This window comes from Ursus maritimus, unplaced genomic scaffold (assembly GCF_017311325.1).
Source record: "Ursus maritimus isolate PB19 unplaced genomic scaffold, ASM1731132v1 scaffold_14, whole genome shotgun sequence".
Lineage (NCBI taxonomy): Eukaryota > Metazoa > Chordata > Mammalia > Carnivora > Ursidae > Ursus > Ursus maritimus.
The window spans coordinates 39,955,788-39,975,393 of NW_024423786.1; the positions used below are offsets into that span (position 1 = coordinate 39,955,788).

The following is a 19,606-nucleotide window of genomic DNA, read 5'->3' on the forward strand; positions in this document are numbered from 1 at the left end:
CTGGTTTCGAGAGGCATGTCCTGCTGGGGTGGCAATAGGAGAGGCAGACACAACCTCACCCCTGTCCTGACATGGCAGCTTGGAGGAAGGCCAGAGGCTAGCTGTAGTTGTAACCTGGAGTGGGCGTGCCCGTGGGGACCACTCAGAGGGGACTTTGAAGGTGAAATGATGTCATGCGTGCTCCCTCACACCACCGCTTGCCCCAAAGCAGCATCCAGTTACTGTAAAGTGATTACTGCAAACACAAGGTGCTGCTGAGGAACTTTCCAGGAAACCTTGAAAGGGCCAGCACCAACCTTGGCTCTTCTAAGTTCTAGAAATCCCTGAGGATTTTATATCCTTTACTTCGCTTCTTTCTTGCCCCTCACAGATGTTCCAGCCAGCGGAATGTATTTCATGACATATGAGTGGCTGAAAAATATCTTCACACCAGAGGGAAAGAGGTAAGGAGAACAGAAGAACTAAGAGGCCATTTTGCTCGGTCATGGGTTGGTTGCCCTTTACTGTGAGTGGATCTAAAGGCAGAGTGGGGCTTGCTTCTGGTTCCATGTCCACTTTCCTCTCCTTGCTGCTGAGACCCAGCTAACACTGCTTACTCTGTACCTCACCTGCTAGAGCAAGTATATGAAACAAGTTCATGACCCCTCCTCCAAGGAGTGGCAGCTACCATGTCACAGGAGCCCTGGCCTTGGACCTCCTCCCTCTGGCCAGTTTCTCCCTCTCTGTAACTACCCCATCTGCCAAGGGAGGGATGGTCTGAATGCCTCGCTCACAGCCTTTGTCTGATTGGCACTGCGGTTGGTATTCTGCAGTGTCAGTGAGCTCAGTGTACCTCGGATCCTGGTGGCTGGGGGCATCGCAGGGATCTTCAACTGGGCTGTGGCAATCCCCCCGGACGTCCTCAAGTCCCGCTTCCAGACTGGTTAGTGGAGGGTAGTGGGGTAGATGGGGGTAGAGTGGGGACCAGAACTGGCTGCTCCTGGGTGCAGAGCTCTTAGGGCCCTAGAGATACCCACTGTTCACAGCAGCACCCAGCATCTGTCTGATCAACGTTTTCCCTTGCAGTCTTTTGTGTCCTAGGAACCCTAGACTCATTTCCTGTTGGCCAAAACACAAAATAAGTGTGATAAGCAGTCAGATCAACTCTGCTGCCTTCACAGGAGCAGAAGGACTATTATATTCTTCATTCTTCTTCTCCACTCCCTCAGCATCAGTAATCCAGACATTGTGTCTGTTTGTCCCAAAGTGAACTGTGTTGTCTGTGGACTGGTCCCAGATGACCTGGAGGGTGTCCTCTTCCTGATACGGTGACCCTGAAGAAATACTTGACTACAGAATTGTCCCCATGTGGGTCACCATAGGCAGATCAGGAAGCTTCCTTAAGCCTTAACAGTTGGATTCCACCCACAGCACCTCCTGGAAAATATCCTAATGGTTTCAGAGATGTACTGAGAGAGCTGATCCGGAATGAAGGAGTCACATCCTTGTATAAGGGGTTCAATGCAGTGATGATCCGAGCCTTTCCAGCCAATGCGGTGAGTGGAAGGCAGGGGCTATGCTTTCCCTTCAGGGCTTAGAGCAGGGTCCAAGGTATAGGTGGGCTGACTTTTGCTTGTTCCTAGGATTGGACTGGGAGCTCAGTTTTCTCCAAATCCAAGCCTCAGCCAGAGCCTCCTTATTTTCTTCTTTTCCTGAAGCTTCAGGAGGGGTTGTTTTTGGGATTCTTTGAGGGGAGGGGCTTTTTTTTTTTTTTTTAAGATTTTATTTATTCATTTGAGAGAGAGAGAGACAGAGAAAGCACAAGCAGGGAGAGAGGGGGAGGGAGAAGCAGACTCCCTGATGAGCTGGGAGCCCCACTTGGGGCTCAATCCCAGGATTTGGAGATCACAACCCAAGCCCAAGGCAGATGCTCAACCATCTGAGCCATTCAGGTGCCCCACGAGGGGCCCCTTAGATCTCCTGACTTGTTTATCAGAAATGGGTAGTTGTGAGACATGGATTTTCTTCCCCCCTGAGGAATATGAAAGCACAGCCTGATTCCCTGACCTGGGGTGGGAATGAAGTTGGGAAGGGGTTCTGATGAAGTTAGGGAAGGGTTCTGGTCCTGACACGGTCAGCCAAGCATGGTGCTGGGGTCTCTGTGATAGTCACAACTCCTACTAGCTTTTTTCTTCCTTCTAATCCTTTCTCAGGCCTGTTTCCTTGGCTTTGAAGTTGCCATGAAGTTCCTTAATTGGGCCACCCCCAACTTGTGAGGCTGAAGGCTCCTCGAGGCTTCTGGATGATGGAAGCTATCACGGAGGAGGAGCAGTGGGCAGGACTAGGCAGTCCTGAAAGGCAAAGGGAGGGGAATGGTGGGATCACAGCTCTGTACATGCACTTGTTGAGACCATTGCCTTAATGACATCATCTACCTGGTATAACTTGGTGTGCCATTTTGAAACTTGAATTCACTCATGTCAATTTAAGGGATCTCAAGAGGATTTGGAGGTGGAGTAAGTAGCTTCTAGACCAGATACCACCTATGGTCAGAGAACTATCTACTGGTTAACTACAGGCCCTACTACACCCAAAATACTACTCGAGAAAGAGGGAAACTCAGCTTCTCACTGGAGACACTATGCACGTTTCAACCAGCTGACCAAGAGCTGGTGTTTTCTTTGATCCCTACCCAAGAACATCCACCAGATTTCCAGGGTATCACTTAATCCTGGCCTGCACATGGGGGTGTGGACTCGAGGTCCACATCTCTCTGTCCAAGTGGACTGAGCAAATGTGCCTAGGGGGAGATAGCCTGTTAACAGTCAGTTGATTTTTCTTTTTAAATGCATGCAAGCAATCAAAACTAAAACTACAGTAGCCTAATTTCCCAGGAGTAGATGGAGAGCTTTCCCTCCTACACAGCGAGGAGGGTTTTGAATCAGCAGTCCTAGCCTGCTGAGATAAGTGACAAAGCCTGGGGTGTAGGAAAGGCTCTTTTCACACACTCTTTTCTCATGAGAGCACCCTATTTTAACAGGAAACAATAAACATTGTTTCTCATTTTTGCATTGTGTGAAATTATTTTGATTCTGGGTCATTTCAGCAGGCAGCCTGTGGCCTTGGTGGAGGCTGTCCGGGATCTGGTATCCTTCTTTGGTGGCTTCAGGCAGGGACTTCAGCTGGAGAAAGAGGAGGAAGTTTTGGCTAGCCCAGCCTTCCCTGACCGTCCTAGCAGCAGCTGCCTGATGGGGAAGGGAAGTGGATGGGGTGGGGGTAGGGTTTGATTGCTAACTGTTTTTTTTTTTTTTTTTAAGATTGTATTTATTTATCTGACAGAGAGACAGCCAGCGAGAGAGGGAACACAAGCAGGGGGAGTGGGAGAGGAAGAAGCAGGCTCCAAGCAGAGGAGCCTGATGCGGGGCTCGATCCCAGAACTCCAGGATCAGGCCCTGAGCCGAAGGCAGACGCTCAATGATTGAGCCACCCAGGCGCCCCTGATGGCTAACTGTTCCCATAGCCCTCCGTACAAGTTTGCAGCCCTTCCCTTCATTCTTTCACCTCTCCGCCCTGAGCTAACAGAGTTGATTGTTCTAAAAGCCAAAAGCAATCCTGACTTATCATGTGCGTTTGGGAGTCACTGTGATCTGATGTCACCAGCCGGGCTTTGCTAATTAGGCTATTGATGATGCCCAGGTACATCCAGAGGAGGTAAGGGAGACAAGTTAATTTGGCCTTGTCTGGTGGCCGGCGAGGCTGCTGGAGCTGGGCTTCTCTGGCATTGTCCCATCTGGCGGTCACAGTTGTAGTTCTGCTAGCACGTCCCACCTTGCCGCAGCTGCACAGAGACCCTTGGACTTTGGCTTTAGCGCCATCACTCTGCATAAGAGGGTGAGGGGGCAGGGACCTACCCCCATCTGGGAGTGGGCGTGGTCAGCCCAGCAGGAAGCTGAAGATTTAGGGGTTTAAGGAAGGATACTTTATTCCTGGGAAGATGTTTTTGGATGACCAGAAAGGAATTATGGTCAAGTAAAAACAAAAACAATAACAAAAAAACATCGTTTAGAGATGCAAATTGTGTGCCTTCTGCCTAGGAAGATAATTCATTGTTATGCCTGCCCCCTCATGCTGCAGGATGTCTTTATTTAATCTCTCACTGGTTTGGAGAAGGCCACATATGTGTTTCCTGAAGCTCTTCTTGACAGCACTCTGTCCTTGAGATAATCCTGCAACCTCAGCCTTTGCCTGGAAGCCCCTGTGAGTGCATTTGCATTCCAGCCAAGTGACAGCCATTCCCATGGCTCAGGATTACTTTTACAGTCTGTGCTTCTGGAGAATTTGCCTTTTGAAACAGCTTCCATTTAAAAATGGAATGTTTTGGTTCCTTGATGTCAGTGGTGGTAGATTCTTCTACTCCTTTGGTTGTTCAATAGGTGCTAAGTCAAATAGGGAAGCCCCAGGAGACATATTTGTGAAGGGAGCAGAGCAGATGGTGAGTAACTCCCTCCTGGCTGGCACTTCCTTTTTATGATGCGCTTTGAAATGCCACCTGTTTCTGATACATCTCTTCTCTCTCTGATGGGGGTAAGGGTGGGGGAAAGACGGGCCCTCCTCAGCAATTTCTCTGTCACAGACAGCATTAAGTAGAAGCCAGACAGCAGGTGTTAAAACAACCAGCCGGTGATAACAGCCTCACCCAAGCACAGAGAAGAGTATAACTGGGTCAAAGGTGAGGGGCAGACAGTGGGATGTTGCAACAAGCCTATTAGAAGCAACAGTAGCGCCATTTCTGCTGCAAGGTCATACCGTCTCCACAGCCCTATAGTTCTTTCGAGGCTGGAACCCCCTATGCCCTTTCTAACTTTCCCATGGTTCATTCTTAATTCTTCATCCCCATATAACTCAATGTTTAGTGGGCAGGGATTTTTACCCACGCTTTCAGATGTGGAAGCCAGTGCTCAGACAGGGTAAGCTGATCTTCCAAGATCATTGACAGATTGATAATAAGAGTGCAGATAATAGAGCGATGCCTGGGTGTCCACAGGCCTGAAGAAAGGCCTGTGATACTATCAGAGGCTGTCCTAGGGCTGCTTGACCCAAGCTCCAGGAGGCCTGTCTGTGCTATAGGGTCAAAGCCTGGCAACTGGCCTGTGAGTCAGGCCACAGAGTCCCAACAGGCACTGGGAAAGCCCCAGGGCTAGGTGTTCCCTGAGGGCTCTCTTTTCTGCTTTCTCTGCTCTGGTGAGCATATAGGCCTGTGGCTCTCCAGCCAGGCTCTCCCTTGCTTCCCCGGGCTCTGTCTTTGCCTTGAGGGGTCTCTGAGGCAGACCCAAGATCCGCAGAAACTGACACTTTCTTGGGACTCAGTGTCCTGGGGAGGGGGTGGTTCACAGGTGTAGAAACAGGTGGCCTGGGAATTAACTGCTCCCTGGGGCATGGATACTTGTTAAAATACATCAGACTTCCTGGACCAAAGGCAGTGAACACATGAGGGAGGCATTACAGAGGCTGAAGGATAGCTTGGGTGATGACAGAGAAAATGTAGCCCACTTCCCCAAGCCTTCATGTCCAAGAGGCTCATAAACACTTCTAAGGCAAAATAGACTGATGGTGGTAGACACTAAATGAGCCGGGAAGACTGGACCAGAGGAGCTAGGATGCAGGGGTGGTCAGATGACCAACAGGTTCCAGGAGACAGGTAGGGGACTGGAGTCCCTTAGAGATCCTTTTTGGGCAGAGAAGAGGGAGGTATTGTTGCTTGGGCTGAGTCCACTCCCCCATCCCTAGTAGACAGAGGGTATCAGAGGGCAGAAGGTGTATAAACTGGGAGATCTGGGCCAAGAGCAGGCTTCCAGAGGGTCTGGGGGAGTTCGGGTGTTTCCCTTCTTGGAAAGAGAAAAAACCCTTTTAAATAATAAACCTATCAAGAGTACATGAAATCCACTGTTTCGTTGGAAATAGTAGTTGGTACCCTACCCATGTTCATTTTCACCAGACCCACTGCTGTCAGGCTAAACATGTGCCCCGCCTGTGTTACTGTGATCCATAGTTGTAAACATCTCTGAGAATCGGCCCCGTTGTGTTCATGTCTGCCTGTGGTTGGTGGTGTGGCAGTCTGTGCAAGATTTGACTGCCTGCTGGGTAGTGACTCCTAGGACTGGCGCATGGAGCTGAGCACCTATCAGTGCTCTGGGGCCTCCTCTTCTCTCCCACAGCCTCTGTATTTCTCCTCCTTTTGAGGGTCTCTGTTTTTGCCTTTTCCCCCACCATCACTTAACTGTTGGTAGGTGTTTCCCGGTTACCTGCTGCCTGTAGGTTTGGTTGCCATGGTAACCTCTAGTGGTGTAGCTGGACAGGCTTGAATGCAGTTTTGAATCCTAGGAGGGTAAGGGTAGAAGATGTGGGATTCAGGGCCTTGGTATTCTCTCTTGCTTTAGGGCACTCTTCCTTGCCCAGCTCAACTGGGCATTCATGAAGGCCCTTGGGATTCCACTTGCAACAGAAGGGCTTCCCAGAAGGGGCAGAGATGGATCCCTGCTCTTGGACCAGGTGCTAGGGAGGGGAGCCATGTAGGGCCTGGAGGCTGGCTGCCCATCCTTACTGTCAGGCTGGTCTGTGGAGACAGGTTAGGAACAGCTGTGGGGTTCCTGCTTTCTGTGGCCCTCATTCCCTCCAGGTCCAAAGATGCCCTTTGAATGTCATATTTGGTGGATGGACGGATGGCCAAGCCTTGGGGCAGTTGACAGCAAACCAGCCTACTCCTGGCAGAGGCTGATGGAGTTTCCTTGGAATGACTGGGAGAACCTGCCCACATCCAGCTCTGTCATCAGCCCTAGAGTAGCCTTCCTCTATCTTATTTGGAAATTGAGGTGAGAGTCCTAACTGTACAGGCACCTGTCCCTCTTTAAAACATATAAAACCTGAAGAATGAGCAAGCTAGGGAGTGGAGTTGTGAATTTGCCTTTCCAAAGGGTTGGTTGTAGGATTGTTTGAAGTAGGAAGATCCCCAGGTGTGGTGGTGCGGTGGGAGTGACACCCAGGTTTTCTGGGTATGGGCTGACTCCTTGGAAGGGTCAGTCTACTCAAGAGCAGAGGAGTTGATGAACCCCGCCTCATTAGCTTCTTACTGCCCATCCTTAGTGAAGTGTTCATAGGCTGAGATCAGAAACACACTTTAAAGAAAAGTATCCTAGTTCTGAGACAGGGGTCAGGAGAGCAATTTCACTGACTCCACTTGCTGTGTGGAAGCATGCATTCATTCATTCATTCATTCAGTCAGTCAGTAAACCTTCTCCAACAGTATGTAGTAAGGACCCATCAGGAAAAAGTTGGACACTATCTCTGCTTTCACAAAGTAAATTGCGTAAGACCTCCCCTTGGGGTCAAGGAACTTGTCCAGGGAGACACTGCTGTTTGGAATCACAGGCTTGCCTGGCCTAGACCGTGGATGGCTTCTGTACCAGTGGGGATCTGTTGCTCCTGTTTCCAGAAACTCAGTTCCCAGCAGCACTGAACTCCTGGCTGTGTGCCAAACCAATATGAGAGGCCTTAGTGCTGATTTTAATTACTACTGGGTAATTACCAGGTGGAGCTTAACCATCCCAAATGCCTTGGAGGTTCCCAAGCCTACAGCTCATCACTTTCTGTCTGGACCCAGCAAGGAGAGGCAGGATTCTGCCCTATGCCCACTGGGCCTTTCGTCAACACCGTGACCCAGGACAATCACCTTTTTCTATTCCCTTCGATCTGGTGTGGGTGAAGGGGGCAACTTGAGAAATAGCCTAGCCTCTCCAGTTCACCTATGCCCCCTCCCTAGGGGCAAAGGATAACAGTGCCTTGTAGTCTGCTCAGCACCACCAGTATGGACCCAGGGTGGAGTGTGGGAAGAGAAGAGGTGTGCAGAATCCTGGTGGGAGTGCTCAAGAGAAGGAAGAGACACAGGTGGTTTCTGCTCTGTTCCTTATTCCAGTTTCTCAGGGTACATGTTTGGCCTAGTGACTCTTCCAGGCTTATTTCTCTGCCTGTGGCTCCCAAATTACTATGTCACTGAAACTCCTACCATTTACCACGCCTATCCCGTTTGACGTATCACAGACCTCCTGCCAGACTTCTGAGGGCCCTATCATCATGCCACCATTCCACCCCCGGACCAGGGTGGTCCTGACTTTTTACCAACCCTTTGCTCTTGCTGTCCTCTATGTTCAGATGGCTTTTCTCAAGATTTTCCTGTAGTCGGATCTTGTCCAGGCCTCGGAGTCAGCTTGAATGTCACCCCCTAAAGTGGGCGCTCTTGCTCTCCACAGCAGCCAGAGCCACACTGAGGTTGTAATGTGTGTGCCAGGCGTGTATCTAACTCTAGGCTGTGTCCCTGGAGCCTACCAAGTGTTGGCAAACAGGAGGCTCGTAGCGAATGTTGAAACAATATGGGAAAGGTTGTCGGGACTAGGTGGGAAGCACTGACGACTCCCTTCAGCGGGTAGACCACTCATTCCCGCGATTCTACCCCGGACCGCACAAAACCGGCGGGCGGCCCAGCGGCGCACGCGCACTGGGGGCCGGCGGTCGGCGGGGGCGCGCACGCCCGCAGCCCCGTGCGTCACAACCCGGGCTTCTGCCCCGCCCGTCCCGCTTGCCCGCTCGTGGGTCCCCGCGGCGGCGGCGGCTGCCCAGTGACAGCGGCGGCGGCACCAGGCCGGCCGGAGTATCTTAGGGTCGTGCAGCCCGAAAACGCACACCCGGCCGAAGGGCGGCGCGGCGCAAGGAAGGCCAGAGCCGGGTCGCCCGTGAGAAGACCTCGCGGGTGCCGAGCGAGAGGCCGGCGTGAGGGAGCGCGGAGGCAGTGGCCGCCGGCGGCCCGGACCCGCCTGTCCTCGCGGCCGCCGCCGGCATGAGCCACATCCAGATCCCGCCGGGGCTCACGGAGCTGCTGCAGGGGTACACGGTGGAGGTGCTGCGGCAGCAGCCGCCCGACCTCGTCGACTTCGCGGTAGACTACTTCACCCGCCTGCGCGAGGCCCGCTCGCAACCCGCCAGCCCGCCTGCCGCCCCTCCTTCCGGCTCCCAGGCTCTGGAGCTCGGCCCTGGCCTGGTTGCCGACGCGAAGGCGGACACCGAGTCGGAGGACGACGAGGACCTGGATGGTAGGCGGCGGGCTGGGCCGACGTTCGCGGTGGGGGGACGAAGGGGCGGTGCAGGGGTCTCCTGCGGTCTAGAGGGGCTGCGGGGACCGACCATACTGGGCCGGGACCTTGGAGCTCTCGAGCGGAGTTTGTCGGGGTTCCCCGTGTCGGGGTTTCCCGAGCCGCGGGCGTGAGCCCCGCGTGCGCCACTTCCCAGCTGAGCTCGGGGGTTCTCCGAGCCCGGGAGCGCACGGAGTGAGTTGTCGGATTCAGCCTGGGAGAAAACGTGCGCGCCTTCAGCCCGCGTGGTGGCGCGGAGCCCACGTCGGCCTCGCCTCTGCTGGGGGACCCTTCGCCGCGTTTGGTTCCGAAGACAAGGACGTTTACAACCACCGACTCATCTTTAATAACCAGGACGGTAACTTTGTTTGGAAATCATTCATTTTGTGAAAAGTTATGGTGGAAACTTTAAGCACAGGCAAAAGTAGTGTGAGAATAGTTGAAACGAACCCCTATATGTCATCATCCACATTCAACAGTTTAAATATCTGTCACAGTCACAAATGTTTCATCTCTCCTTTTTTTCTTTGCTTTGCTGAAGTATTTTAAAGGAAATCCCAGTCAGGTTATTTCACCTCTGCATAACTGGACATGGATTTCTTAAAATAGTCTTACTATTTCTTAAAATTTCTTAAAATATTTCTTAAAATATATGTAATATATATTTCAACTTCGCTAAAACGATTGGATCAAATTTGGTGAGGGTAAACGGTAACTTGTTGAGCATATAGGGTGCAGGGGAAAAAAAACGAGTAACCATTTCTATATCTGATTTAAGCAAGGTTGTCAAAAAACAGTCCCATTTTCCTTGGTTGCTTCAACATAGGCTTTGTCAATTAACAATAGAATTATCCTACTTTTCAACCGCCAAAATTTAACAAAACGATGAAAACAGAGACAAAGTTAGAGACTTAGTGTTATTAGAGCATACTGGAAAAAAACACAAAGTAGTTCTGAGTCGAATCCACATTCAGGTCCGCTAACAAGGAGTTAATCATTGGTCATTGCTGTTGGAGGTTGTAAGCTTCAGTGTTGTGGACAGCTTCCCATAGTTTATTCACCGTCAACAGTAGAAATGGTTCTCAGTGTTTCTTTGACTTTTTGCACATTCAGTTATGAGATTTTCACCTTAAGCCTAGACATCAAATTGGTATTTTCCAAATCTCTTCTACAGATTTGCTCTGTGGTCTAAGACAAGTGGTTAAACCTGTTTGATTTCAGATTCGCTTATCTTTAAAATGGGGACAGTGACAGTGATCTCCCAGGGATAAATGTGTCTCAAAAAGTTTTATTTCAGGAGTGACTGCTACATTTATTTCACTGTCATATCTATAAATCACAAATGCTTTGTGAAATTTTTGTGTACACATATTAGTATTTTAGAAATTAGTCCTAGATGAGTAAAATGGAGTTTACAGGTTTTGTGTTATATCTACATTCTTTGTCATCTTTGATATCTTCTTCAAAATTGAGTTGACTTAAATCTTTGTAACCATGTGCTTTATTTTATTGGCATGTAAATATTGTTTATGTCTCTAACGTGGCTGTGCTACGTATAATTATAGAAATCAACACAAGGTGAACTTCTATGTACAGATAATAGACTAAAAATACATTGCACACAATGAGATACCACTTCACACCCATGAGGATGGCTATTACGGAAAAAAAAATTGCAAGTGTCAGTAAGAATGTAGAGAAGTGGGAGCCTTTGTTCATTGCTGGCGGGAATGTAAAATGGTCTAGCTGCTGTAGAAAACAATTTGGTGGGTCCTCAAAAAGTTAAATATAGAATTACCGTATGATTGAGCAATTTCACAGCTATGTATATGTCCCAAAGAATTGAAAGTGGGGAGTCAAACATATAGTTACATGCCAGTGTTCACTGCAACATTATTCATGATAGCCAAAAGGTGGAAACAACCCATGTCCCATCAGCAGATGAATGGATAAATAAATTGTGGTATATACATACCATGAAATGCTATTCATCCTTTAAAAGGAATAAAATTCTAATACATGCTACAACGTGGATGAACCACAAACACATTATGCTAGTGCAATATGCCAGACACCAAAAGACAAATCCATGATTCCACTTACATGAGGTACCCGAAATAGGTAAATTCATAGAGACAGAAAGTAGGATAGAGGTTAACTGGAGCTGGTAATGGAGTGTTATTGTTTAATGGGTGTAGAGTTTCTGTTTGGGATGATAAAAAAGTTCTGAAATTGGATAGGGGTGACGGTTGCACAACACTGTGGATGTACTTAATGCCACGAGCTGTACACTTAAATGGTTAAAATGGTAAGTTTTATGTATATTTTATCACAATTTTTAAAAAGACAAGAAAAATATACATTACATATTCAGTGATTAGGAACATTAGAGTAATAAGCCCAGAATACCTAAAATAAGAACTAGGATGTGTAGAGTTGGATCTGTTTTTAGCAAGGGAGATTTTGTTTAGTATGGCTAACCACCAGTTCAGTTTGTAAAATTGTATGCTATTTGAAACACTCAAATAAGTTACTAGCTGTTATTGGTTTTTTTTTTTTTAAGATTTTATTTATTTATTTGACAGAGATAGAGACAGCCAGAGAGAGAGGGAACACAAGCAGGGGGAGTGGGAGAGGAAGAAGCAGGCTCATAGTGGAGGAGCCTGACGTGGGGCTCGATCCTGTAACGCCGGGATCACGCCCTGAGCCGAAGGCAGACGCTTAACCCCTGTGCTACCCAGGCGCCCCTGTTATTGGTTTTAGTAACAATGTTTCGATGTCAAACAGCACACCAAGTATGAAGTATGGTAATGAGTATTTAATTCTTGGGAAAGCCTGAAGACTTCAGACTTATTATTAATAAGTTACTGTAACTGCATCCTCATGAGAACAATAAATTGGCATCCAGACTTGATTCACTTCTGTACTTACTATAAAACATTTATACCTGTGGATCTCCCAGCATATATATGTATACACACACATATACATATATACATACATACATATGTATATATATATATATATATATATATATATATATTAATAGCTTTGTGGACTATAACTCACATACTATATAATTCACTCATTTAAATGTATAATTCAGTGGTTTTTTTATATTCACAGATATGTGCAACCATCACCACAATTTTAGAACAATCAATTTTCATCACCCCCAAAACAACCTCATACACTAGCCATCAATGCCAATTCCCCTCTAATGTGCTTTCTGTTTATAGATTTGCCTATTGTGGACATTTCATATAAATAGAATCATATAGTATATGGTCTTTTTCTCCTGGCTTCTTTGGCTTAGCATAATGTTTTCAAAGTTCATCAGTGTTGTAGCATATATTAATATGTTACTCCTTTTTGTTGCTGAGTACTATTCCATGTATGGATATACGGATTTTGTTTATCCACTCATCAGCTGATGGACATTTAGGTTGTTTTCACTTTTTAGCCATTATGAATAATGTTGCTATGAATATTCATGTGTACAGGTTTTCATGTGGATGTATGTTTTCATTTCTCTTTGGTATGTATATGTAGGAGGAGAATTGTTTGACCATGTGGTAACTCTATTTTTAACCTTTTGAGGAACTGCCAGATTGTTTTCCAAAAATGGCTGCACCATTTTACATTCTAACCGGCAGTGTATTAAGGGTTCTAGGGACGCCTAGGTGGCTCAGTTGGTTAAGCGCCTGACTCTTGATTTTAGCTCAGGTCTTGATCTCAGGGTTGTGAGTTCAGGCCCTCTGTTGGGCTCCATGCTGGGTATGGAGTCTACTTAAACAAACAAACAAAAACAAACAAAAAAACCCCTCTTAATTCTGTTCCACTGATCTGTGTATCTGTTTGTGTGCCACTACTACACCGTCTTGATTGCTATACTATAGATTTGTACTAATTTTGGAATCAGCAAGTATGAATTCTCCAGCCTTGTTCTTTCTCAAAATTGTTTTGGCTTTCGGGGTTCCTTGAATTTCCATATGAATTTTAGGATTAATTTGTCAATATCTACAAGGAGGGCAACTGGGATTTTGATAGAGATTGCATTGAATTTGTAGATTAATTTGGAGAGTATTGCCATCTTAACATTATTCGTCTGATCTATGAATATGGGATGTCTTTCCATTTGTTTAGATCTTCTTTAATTCCTAAATTAAAGAATAACAATGTTTTGTAGTTTTCAGATATAGGTTTTACACTTCTTTTGTTAAATTTATTCCTAAGTAATTCATTCCTTTTGATGCTATTGTAAATGGAATTGTTTCCTAACTTTCATTTTCAGATTGCTCATTGCAAGTGTATAGAAACTGTTAAGTTTTTAAAATATTGATCTTGTATCTTGCAACCTTGCTGAACTTATTTATTCTAGTGGTTTTTAAAGTGGATTCCTTAGGAATTTTCCCCAGCATTTTTTACTGCACAGTGTATACCACATAACATAGGAGTTGGCCCAAACAGCATTAGCAGAACTTTTTTGGAACTGCTTAATAGTAATATTCCTGCAGTTCGCATAGCTGGATCTCTCAGCAGGATTTTGACACTGTTGAACCACCCTCTCCTGAAATTCTCTCTCTCTTGGCATTTGTGTCTTCATTCCCTTGGCCCTCCATCCACCACTTGGTCTCCTCTCTGCCCTTCAAATGATGGTTCATGATCTCTAGAATTTAGTATGTTACCTTTTCAGCTTCAGTGAGCAACTGTCTTCCTGAGCTTTTTTATTGCCTTGAACCCGGACCTTCAAAATAAAAACTATAGCTTCAAAACGTTCTCTGCTGATACACATACCTGTTTATGCTTATTTTGCCAGCTGGTCATCTCTTATTCATCTCTCAAACTCATATGCCTAAAATTGATATTGTTAGCTTATTTGTCACATTGCTGTTTCCTCCAAGGTTTTTAGCTATAAACCTAGGAATCAGTCTTTCTCTGTGTCTCTCACTCTCTTATTTTATTCTCGGGGCTCTCTCATCTTTCCTTCCCCACTGTCCCTGTCTTGGGATTGGCTTTTATTGCTTCTCAGGTGTATGCAGCTGAGCGTCTGTGGGCTTTCCACTCATCTCTTCTCCACCCCATCCATTCTCTACACTATCACTTAAATCACCCTTCTCCCTCCTACCCCTCCCTGTTTAAATTGTGGTAAAATATACATAATGTAAAATTTGCCATTTTAACCTTTTTTTTAAAGATTTTGTTTTTAAGTAATCTCTACCCAATGAAGGGCTCAAACTTTACAACCCTGAGATCAAGAGTTGCATGCTCCATCAGCTGAACCAGCCAGGTGCCCCCCTTTTTAACCATTTTTAGTATAAATTCAGTGGCATTAAATACATTAAATACATTTACAATATAACCACTTTGCTTACTTTTCTTTTCTTTTCTTCGAATAAGCTTTATGCCCAACATGGGGCTTGAACTCATGACCCCAAGATCAAGAGTCAGTATGAATTTTGTGATCAGCTTTTCCATATCTGTAAGAAAGCCTGTTTTCTTAAATTTTTATCATCAGAGTGTTGATTGTGAAGGTATACAACTACAACTGATTTTTGTGTGTTGATCTTGTACCCTGCAACCTGTGGATTCTTCAGGGTTTTCTATATATAAGATCATGTAATCTGTGAATAGTTTTATTTGTTCCTTTTCAATCTGATTGCCTTTATTTATTTATTTATTTTAAAGATTTTATTTATTTATCTGACAGAGAGAGAGACAGTCAGCGAGAGAGGGAATACAAGCAGAGGGAGTGGGAGAGGAAGAAGCAGGCTCCCAGTGGAGGAGCCTGATGCGGGGCTCGATCCCAGAACGCCGGGATCACGCCCTGAGCCAAAGGCAGACGCTTAACAACTGAGCCACCCAGGCGCCCCTGCCTTTATTTATTTTTCTTGCTGCTGTGGCTAGGACTTCCAGTACTATGCTGAATAGAAGTGACTAAAGTGGGCATCCTTGGGGCTCGTGGGTGGCTCATTTGGTTAAGGATCTGCCTTTGGCTCAGGTCATGATCCTGGGGTCCTGGGATCCAGCCCCCTGTCAGGCTCCCTGCTCAGCAGGGAGTCTGCTTCTCCCTTTCCCTTTCCCACTCCCCCTCTCCCTGTTCATGCCCTCTCTCTCTCTCTCTCAAATTAATAAAAATTTTAAAAAGTATAAAGTGTGCATCCTTGTCTTCTTCCTCATCTGGGGAGAAAGTTTTCAGTCTTTTACCATTGAGTAAGATGTTAGTTGTGGGTTTTTTATAAATGCTCTTCACCATGTTGAGGAAATTCTCTTTATTTAAAAAAATTATTTATTTATTTGAGAAAGAGAGAGAGAGAGCACAAGTGGGGTGGGGAGAAGCAGACTCCCTGCTGAGCAGGGAGCCTGATCTGTGGCTTGATCCCAGGACCCTGAGATCATGACCTGAGCTGAAAGCAGGTGCCTAACTGACTGAGCCACCACCCAGGTGCCCTGAGGAAATTCCCTTTAATTCCTAGTTGTTGAGTGATTTTATCATGAAAGGGTGTTGGATTTTGTCAAATGCTTTTTGTGCATCAATTGAAATGATCATGTGGCTTTTTCCCTTCATTCTTTTAATGTGGTATATTACACTGATTGATTTTTGTATGTTGAACCACCCTTGCATTCTTGGGATAAATCCCGCTCGATCATGGTATAAATTATAATCCTTTTAATGTGCTGCTGGATGTAGTTTGCTGCTTTTTGTTGTCATGATTTTTTGCTGGATTTTGTAAATCAAGTGAATATATTATATTCTATTTAATTATTCTCTTTTAGGTTGCCTCCAGTTGTTTGCTTGAATGAACTTATTTTATGTATATGGGTTGTTTTTTTTTAAACAATTGATAATTTTTTTTTCCTTAAGATTTTATTTAGTTGAGAGAAAGTGAGAGAGTGAGCAAGAGTGCACAAGCTGGGGGAACTGCAGAGGGAGAGGGAGAAGCCAGCTCCCCACTGAGCAGAGAGCCTGACCCAGGATACTGGGATCTGAAGGCAGATGCTTAGCCAACTGAGCCAGCCAGGCACCCCAACAATGGATAGTTTATGAAAGTAGTTAATTTAAGTATCTGCAGTGGTGACTTCAACCTTGATTCCTGGCTCGGTGCTGACGGAAGTAATCTGTTTAACAATCTCAGGACTGTGCAAGTTAGTGAGTTACTTGTAGATCCTTATCTGAAAAAGATCCCAAGTGTTAGTACCTTCACCACGAAGAGTAAAAAGTCTTTTTGTTGGTTTGTTTTGATGGGTTTTTTTTGCGGGGGAGGGGGAGTAGGGGCAGAGGAGGGGGGAGAGATTGAGATTGAGAGAGAGAGAGAGAGAGAGAATCTTAAGTAGGTTCTACGCCTAATGTGGAGCCCAACATGGGGCTTGATCTCACGACCCTGAAATCATGACCTGAGCCCAAATCAAGACCTGGACGCTTAACCATCTGAGCCATCCAGGCGCCCCAAGGAGTTTTCTTTTTTCTTTTTCTTTTTTTTTTTAAAGATTTTATTTATTCGACAGAGATAGAGACAGCCAGCGAGAGAGGGAACACAAACAGGGGGAGTGGGAGAGGAAGAAGCAGGCTCATAGCAGAGGAGCCCGATGTGGGGCTCGATCCCATAACACTGGGATCACGCCCTGAGCCGAAGGCAGACGCTTAACCGCTGTGCCACCCAGGCGCCCCCCCAAGGAGTTTTCTAAGCAGTGATTCACAGAGTCTTGTTAGGCACCTGACTGGTCCTTTCATTTTGAGATTCTTTTCCTTTGCTCCTCTCATCAAGGCAGCATACACTTTCTTCAGAGGTTTTATGTTCCGGCTGGTTAGGGTTAATTCTGGTTTGGTGAATCGCTACCTCTGGTTCCAGGGGTGACTTTCTGTTGTATTTAAGAGTCATGGATGCAGTTCAGCTTCCTGACAGAATTGTTCCTCAGGGAGGGCCGCTAGCAGGGAGTCAGGAGTAGGAGCCGGCACCCCAAGCTCCACTGCAGTTGTGACCACATCGACCTCAAAGAGTGCACAGCCTTTTTAACATTTTTGGCTTATTCTCCTAGAATATATTGCTAGGAATAGAAGTATTTTGTCAAAATGTACTTTTCTTTGTTATTTAATAAGTACTATGTAATCATATGCTTTTCAGAAGGATTGTGCTGATCAGTATACACCGTCACCAACAACATATGTGAATACAAAATTTGTACGTTTGAAAACACAAGGTATTAAAATTCTTTAAAACGTAGTAATTTTTGGAAAAATTTTCTCAATGTTTTAATTTCGATTTTATTCATTTTAGGAAGGTTGAACCTTTATCTTCATCTCATGTCTGCTTACATTCCATGTAGGGTTGTATACTTGAGATACTTATTTTGATTGAGTTGATAAGAATTATTGACTCCTTGCTTTTGGAAGGTGAGGGAGAGAGGAAAGTCAGGGTTTACTCCTCACACTCCTCCTGGGGTGAACCTGGTATTTTTCTTGGAATACTAGAGGGATAATGCTGTTAATAAAGATACTAGATAAAGGAAAGCTGTCGTTTCTCTGCTCCCAGCACTTCTAACACTACCTGGAGTTAATGCAGACCACACAGGTTAAGGGCTCAGTCCCACAAAATGGGACCCTACTTCAGAGGCTAATCATAAGTCCCAGCCTCCTATACTTCTTTTTTTTTTTTTTTATCAGTGAACAGCAGTATTTATTTATCCACTTATTTAAGTCCTTAAAATTTTCTTTCATCAGTGCATAGCATTTAGCTTGCATAATCCTCCACACATTTTGTTAGATTTTTTTTTTTTTAATGATTTTTTATTATATTATGTTAGTCACCATACAGTACATCCCCGGTTTCCGATGTAAGGCTCGATGATTCATTAGTTGTGTATAACACCCAGTGCACCATGCAATACGTGCCCTCCTTACTACCCATCACCGGTCTATCCCATTCCCCCACCCCCCTCCCCTCTGAAGTCCTCAGTTTGTTTCTCATAGTCCATAGTCTCTCATGTTTCATTCCCCCTTCTGATTACCCCCCCCTTTCTTTATCCCTTTCTTCCCCTACTGATCATCCTAGTTCTTATGTTCCATAGATGAGAGAAATCATATGATAGTTGTCTTTCTCTGCTTGACTTATTTCACTTAGCATTATCTCCTCCAGTGCTGTCCATGTTGTAGCAAATGTTGAGAACTCGTTCTTTCTGATAGCTGAGTAATATTCCATTGTATATATGGACCACAACTTCTTAATCCAGTCATCTGTTGAAGGGCATCTCGGCTCCTTCCAGCCTCCTATACTTCTAACTGACCATCTGTAAATTGGGGGTTTCCACAACCCCCTCCTGGAGTTTGACAATTTGCTAGAATGGTTCACACAACTTAGGAAAGCACTTTACTTACTGTTACAATTTAATATGAAGGATACAACTCAGGAAAAACCAAATGGAAGAGATGCATAGGGCAAGGTATGTGGGAAGGGGCGCAGAGCTCCCATGCCCTCTCTGAGCGTACCACCCTCCCAGCACCTCAGTGTGTTCAATCTGGAAGCTCTGAACCCATTTATTTAGAGTTTTCTGCAGTTCTATTATGTAGGCACGGTTGATTAAATCGTTGGTAATTGGTGATGAGCTCAATTCCCAGCCCTTCTCCCCTCCCTGGAGGTCAAGGGGCTGAAAGTTCCAATCACCTGGTTGGTTCCTCTGGTAACCAGCCCCCATCCTCCTTATTAGCTTAAGCTTGGGTATGGTTGAAAGGGGCTTATTAGGAATAACAAGATACTCCTCTCAGTCACTCAGGAAATTCTAAGGGTTTTAAGGAGCTCTGTGCCAGGAACCAGTGCCAGAGACCAAAGATATATTTCTTATTATATCACAATATCATACTCAGAATTGTTAAGATTAATCTTTCTTCCTCCCCTCCCTTTCTTCCTCCACTTCCTTCCCATCTTCTTCCCTCCCTGCTCCCCGACTTTTTTTTCTTAAATTAAGGGGAAGACAGAGTTGGATCTGTTGCATCAATTTGATAGGTTTGCAGGGTGGCCAGGTAGAAATAGCCATGGTAACAACAGCCTGGAACTGGGAGGCAGGTCAAGACTGAAAGAGAGGTGTGGGGAGCCATCAGTGTGGTATGGAAGTGGATGAGGCTATCCATGTTGGAGAAAATAAGACTGTGACATGATCCTGGGGACCTCTGACATTCTGCGTTTAAAAAGTATGGGTAAATGCCAAGACTTCAGATTAGGATGGGGATGAGAGTAGTTTCTGATTGTTTTCCCCCCTCACTCTTACGTTCATCCTTTTCAAGTTCTGTGAAATACTGCCTCCAATTATTTACCTCTGCTATACTAGCTTTGATTCCATATGTTTGATAAATCTTATGTTTTGCTTTCTTTTTCTCTTTTTGTAATTGAGATATAACACATAAAATTTACCCTTTTAAAGAATACAATTCAGTGGTTTTTAGTACATTCACAAAG

At 45.6% G+C, this 19,606-nt stretch overlaps 2 protein-coding genes across 3 annotated transcripts in view; both read left to right on the forward strand.

Annotated features, from left to right (window-relative positions):
• Positions 1 to 3,042, forward strand: part of SLC25A20 (solute carrier family 25 member 20) — a 28,254-nt gene extending 25,212 nt beyond the window's left edge. The window contains exons 6-9 of the mRNA XM_040628848.1: positions 371 to 443; positions 813 to 922; positions 1,411 to 1,535; positions 2,193 to 3,042. Of these exons, the coding sequence (XP_040484782.1) occupies positions 371 to 443; positions 813 to 922; positions 1,411 to 1,535; positions 2,193 to 2,255 (371 nt within the window). The 3' untranslated portion in view covers positions 2,256 to 3,042. The remainder of the gene's footprint in view (positions 1 to 370; positions 444 to 812; positions 923 to 1,410; positions 1,536 to 2,192) is intronic.
• A 5,536-nt stretch (positions 3,043 to 8,578) lies between these two features.
• The window catches only part of PRKAR2A (protein kinase cAMP-dependent type II regulatory subunit alpha), a 96,055-nt gene continuing 85,027 nt past the window's right edge, over positions 8,579 to 19,606 (forward strand). For both annotated transcript variants that reach the window (XM_040628850.1, XM_040628849.1), the window contains exon 1: positions 8,579 to 9,119. In XM_040628850.1, the coding sequence (XP_040484784.1) occupies positions 8,867 to 9,119 (253 nt within the window). In that variant the 5' untranslated portion in view covers positions 8,579 to 8,866. The remainder of the gene's footprint in view (positions 9,120 to 19,606) is intronic.